Raw genomic sequence first — 4,786 nt, 5'->3', positions numbered from 1 at the left:
TATGAAAATTAAACAAACCCTTTTATTCTCTTAACTAGTTACCATGTTAATACAGGTTATAGGTGAAAGTATCCAATCAGAAAAAGAGAACAAAACTCTCTTTTCTTTATGTTTCAACCATACCCATGATTGTACTTGTGCCATAGTAAAAATCTCCTCGACGTCTATCTTTGCTTGGTTAAATATAACTCTGTTTCTATGCTTCCATATACACCATACTATTGAAACCCAAAGGCTTTTCCATAACCTATTGCCTTCCTTGTTAAAGCACCTACAAGAGAATTGTTCAAAATGATTAATGAGCTCATTGTGATACACAGAACAAATTCCCATCCAGGTGGAACACATGTTCCATACTTTACATGATTCCCTACATGTAAGGAGGGTGTGTGCAATTGTCTCCTCTTCCCTTCCACATAAAACGCATAAAGAATCTCCTAAAGACACTCCTCTTTTGAGCAAATTCTGTTTTGTTGCTAACCTATTCGAGAAAGCCCTCCACACATAGAACATGGCTGAGGGCATGACCTTTAAGCTCCAAAGATAACCAAACGCTGATACCCCCCCAGACCCATAGTTACCCAACTTATTATATGCAGATTTTACCGAAAAAGTATATGATGGAGGATCATTCCATAACCTTGAATCTTCTATATCAGATTGTAATGACACATGTGACAATATAGACATAAAATCCTCTACCATAGTTTTTTCTCATTCAAACCACTCTCTTCTCCATCTGAATTTCCATTCCCACCCATCTGCGTTCCTTCTTACAAAACATTCAATGGGTTTGTCTTTAAGCTCAGAGTTGTTATATATTCTTTCATATCTTGTTTTCAGTTGTCCATTGGCTATCCATTCATCTTCCCAGAATTTGACCTTCCCCCCTGATCCTACTTTCCAAACCATATTCTGATTGAACCAATTGTCCCCGTGGTCTGAAATGCTAACTTTGAATAAATCTAACCACCATCTAGATGTAGATCTATTTCTTTTCGGTACATAAGAGTTTGATAACCAACTCGAACCATACTTAGATTCAAGAACCTCCTTCCAAAGTCCATATTCTGTGGTACCCAGTCTCCATAGCCATTTTGCCAAAAGTGCCTTATTAAATAACTCTATACGCCTAATACCTAGACCTCCCTCCTCTTTCGCTTTACAAATATTATCCCAGCTAGTCCAAGCAATTTTCCTCCCTTCCGTTCCCCAACCCCACAGGAACTTTCTTTGTAGTTTTGTAATCTCCTTGCACACTCCGATTGGTGCTTTAAAAAAGGATAGGTAAAAAAATGGTATAGCGTTGATAACAGATTTTATAAGGCACACTCTTCCCGCAAAAGACAAGTTCCTCCCCTTCCATACTGAAAGTTTCTTCCTTATCTTCGCTACCACAGGCTCCCAAAAAGAACACCTAGATGGGTTACCTCCTATAGTTAAGCCTAGATAAGTGAAGGGGATGTCCATTAGGCTACAATGAAGTATTTCTGAATACATTTTAACCTCGTATCTATCTACTCCAATTGCACCTATCTTGCTCTTAAAGAAGTTTACTCTAAGACCCGAACTCAATTCAAAACATCTTAAAATAGCCTTGATGTATCTAATGTTCTGCACATTTGGTTCGCACAAAAAAAGGGTATCGTCAGCAAATTGGAGTAGATCCACCTCCACCTTTTTATCCCCTATTTTGATGCCAGTTAACAAATTTTTTCTTGTCGCTTGTTTTACTAGCCCAGATAAGCCTTGTGCGACAATCAAAAACAAAAATGGTGCCATCGGATCCCCCTGTCTAAGGCCTCTAGTTGGTTTGAATTCTTTTGTCGGGCTACCATTTACCAAAACCGAGACAGTAGCTGATTCAAGGCATGCTCTAATCCATTGGACCCATTTTCCACAAAACCCTAGTCTTCCCAACATGTAAAATAAGAACTCCCAACTCACCGAATCGTATGCCTTCTCAAAATCAAGTTTCACAATCATCCCCCTTTTCTTCCTTCTTTTCAAATCGTCGACTACCTCATTCACAACAAGGACACTATCTAACAATCCTCTATCGGACAAAAACGCTGATTGTGATCCATCTATCACTTTTTCAATTACTTTTTTAATCCTGTTCGAGAGCACTTTTGTTAGAATCTTGTAAAAGCAACCGACGAGTGATATAGGTCTATACTCTTCAAGGGATTGAGGATTCTCAGACTTTGGGATCAACGTTAAGAATGAAGCATTACATCCCTCCGGAATCTTTCCCTCTCTGTGAAAGAATTTAACAGCTCCCAACACGTCCTTTTCTAAAACACTCCAGTTGTTTTTAATGAAACTGAAAGTTACTCCATTAGGACCGGGACTTTTATGACCATCACAATTCCAAATGGCATCCTTTATTTCTTTTTCAACAAACGGATCAGTCAATGTCTATTATCAGATTCAGATATCTTCATGAATTCCACATTATCCAGCCTAACCCCAATATCTTCGATGGCTGACATCTTGTTTTTGTAAAACTCTTTAACCATCTCCTTTACCTGAATTGGTTCTTCCACCCAGTTACCAGAGAGATTATAATGTGCTCCTTTTATTCATTTTTCATTCTCCTCCATTTGATAGAAGCATGAAAGAATTTTGAGTTCGAATCCCCCTGTTTAATCCATAGTGCTCTTGACTTTTGTTGTAGTAAAGATTCATTTCTCTCATTTATTTCCTGTAACTGACTCAAAAGTTCTCTTCTTTCCCTGATTTTAATTTCATCCAATCCATCTACATCATCTCTCATATCCAACTCTCTTATATTCCTCAAAATGTCAAGTTTAATCTTATCATTATGACCAAAGACCTCTTTATTCCATCCTTTCAGGTCACTTTTCAACATCTTCAATTTCTCCTTTAACACCAAAATTTCGTTGCCCTGAACCAAGTAACTTTCCCACTTGCTTTTAATGAAATGTTCAAACTCCTTGTTTTCTTGCCATATGTCAAGAAACCTAAAGGGTTTTGGGCCCCAATCAACCACTTTTGATTTTAGCAGTAATGCACAATGATCAGATATTTGTCTATCTATAACATATTGCTTGCATCCTGGCCAGTGTTGTAACCATTCAAAAGTAATTAAGAATCTATCAAGCCTGCTTTTTGCTTTACCATTAGGTCTGTACCAAGTATATTTTCTACCAATACAGGGTATATCCACCAGTTCCATGTTATCTATGAAATTATTAAAACCTTGCAATTCTCTCTTGTTACCATTGGAACTATTTATCCCCCTACGTTCCCTTTCATGTCTTATGGAGTTGAAATCCCCCAAAATGCACCAAGATTTACAGGGTTCCCTTTGCCTTATCTCTAATAAGTCAGCCCACATTTGCCTTTTCACGTGCAAATTACAAGAAGAATACACATTTGCCTTATCTCTAATAAGTTTTTTTAACATTTGTTAAGTTTCAAAGGTTTATTCTAAGATTTTAACAAAATAATGGAGTTTTTTTTTAACTTTCGTTAAATTCCAAAGATTTATGGTAAAACCTCAATAAAACACTCCAAATTTTTCAAACTTCAAAAAATAAATATAATTAAATCTATTCATAAATAGATAATTAAAAACTATATAGTTTGAATATATTATATAACTAAATTCTCTAAAATTTTAAAAGTGTAATTTTACATTACAAATAAGTTTTCTAAAGTTTCAAAAATTTATTTTAAAAACTCAGGAAAATGACCTTAGATAATAAGTATTTCAACAACTAATTTTGGATAATAAGTATTTCAATAACTAATATTGGATAATAAGTATTTCAACAATATTTACATATTTTTTATAATTGATGGTAGTTGGTTTATATAATTTCTAGTTTTTTGTTGTTACGAGTTCATACTTTAAAAAATCTGAATTATTTTGTTTTAACTTTTGATGTGCATATATCTTATGTGCAATTTTAGTTTTAGTTATAATTGTTAATATTTAATTCTCATAATTTTAAAATATTTAAAATTAAGGACTCTATTTTAAAATACATCTAATAATTAATTTACAGTGAAAGTGATAAGTAATCAAATTAATTTCTCTTCACACTATGTTATATATATATATATATATATATATATATATATATATATATATATATATATATATTCCGGTATGGCAATATAATTTCACATCGTTCGGGAGTCGAGACCAAAGACAGTTTATATACTCCCTCATCCCTCAACCTACCGAGACGCCTTTTAAGAACAAAACCGTGACGGAGCACCGACCTGCGAAACAGACAATACCTCAAATGTGATAATTGACCCTAATAATGCTATCTCTCAAACTTGAAATCGGAACAATATATATTATATATTGGGAAAGAAAAAGAGAATCAAACACTATTGATGAGAAATACGCAAGATCTAATCATACGTGATTGCATGAAAGAGTGACAGGTATAATATACTGTAATAAGCTTGACTCAACTGGTTTGCCCTAATGCAATGTATAAAAAAGAAGAAAGAAAAGAGAAAAAAAATGCAATTGGCAAAAAGAATGGGGAGTGTTTAAATGAAAAGTTGAATGACCTAAGTGTGACGCATACGTTAGTGTTGGAAGTCTTGTCATAAACTGAATGGGAGAATTAAGAAGAGTTCATTTTCTGGGATTGTGCTGTCATCTTCAGTAGTAAACAAATTGTGTACTAAGACATTACCCATATGCTGCACAAAACACTAACGTTTTTGTTAAGGAATGTCACCACATTTCTTTTGTCAAGCTTTGACTTTGTAAGTTGTTGGATCTAATTTCTAT

General features: G+C 34.4%; 2 protein-coding genes across 2 annotated transcripts; both read right to left on the bottom strand.

The window, feature by feature from the left end:
* Positions 1-218: 218 nt before the first annotated feature.
* On the bottom strand, positions 219-705 carry LOC137829008 (uncharacterized). Its single transcript, XM_068635805.1, has 2 exons — positions 363-705; positions 219-271 (listed from the first exon to the last, which is right to left on the bottom strand). Exons 1-2 carry the CDS (start codon positions 703-705, stop codon positions 219-221), a joined length of 396 nt encoding a protein of 131 aa, XP_068491906.1.
* A 1,876-nt stretch (positions 706-2,581) lies between these two features.
* On the bottom strand, positions 2,582-3,202 carry LOC137829007 (uncharacterized). Its single transcript, XM_068635803.1, has one exon. The coding sequence runs from the start codon at positions 3,200-3,202 to the stop codon at positions 2,582-2,584; it is 621 nt and encodes a 206-aa protein (XP_068491904.1).
* Positions 3,203-4,786: the final 1,584 nt, after the last annotated feature.

The sequence above is a fragment of the Phaseolus vulgaris genome, chromosome 7 (genome assembly GCF_000499845.2).
Source record: "Phaseolus vulgaris cultivar G19833 chromosome 7, P. vulgaris v2.0, whole genome shotgun sequence".
NCBI lineage: Eukaryota > Viridiplantae > Streptophyta > Magnoliopsida > Fabales > Fabaceae > Phaseolus > Phaseolus vulgaris.
Note: the sequence above shows the minus strand (reverse complement) of the source record. Positions and strands in the feature narration are given on the sequence as shown.

Bases quoted from the DNA above. Each gene is read 5' to 3' on its own strand.
- LOC137829008 (XM_068635805.1), bottom strand. From the start codon at position 705: ATGGTAGAGGATTTTATGTCTATATTGTCACATGTGTCATTACAATCT. The intron at 272-362 runs GTAAAGTATGGA...ATTCTCTTGTAG, and splicing joins CCTTACATGTAGGGAATCAT to GTGCTTTAACAAGGAAGGCA.
- LOC137829007 (XM_068635803.1), bottom strand. From the start codon at position 3,202: ATGGAACTGGTGGATATACCCTGTATTGGTAGAAAATATACTTGGTAC.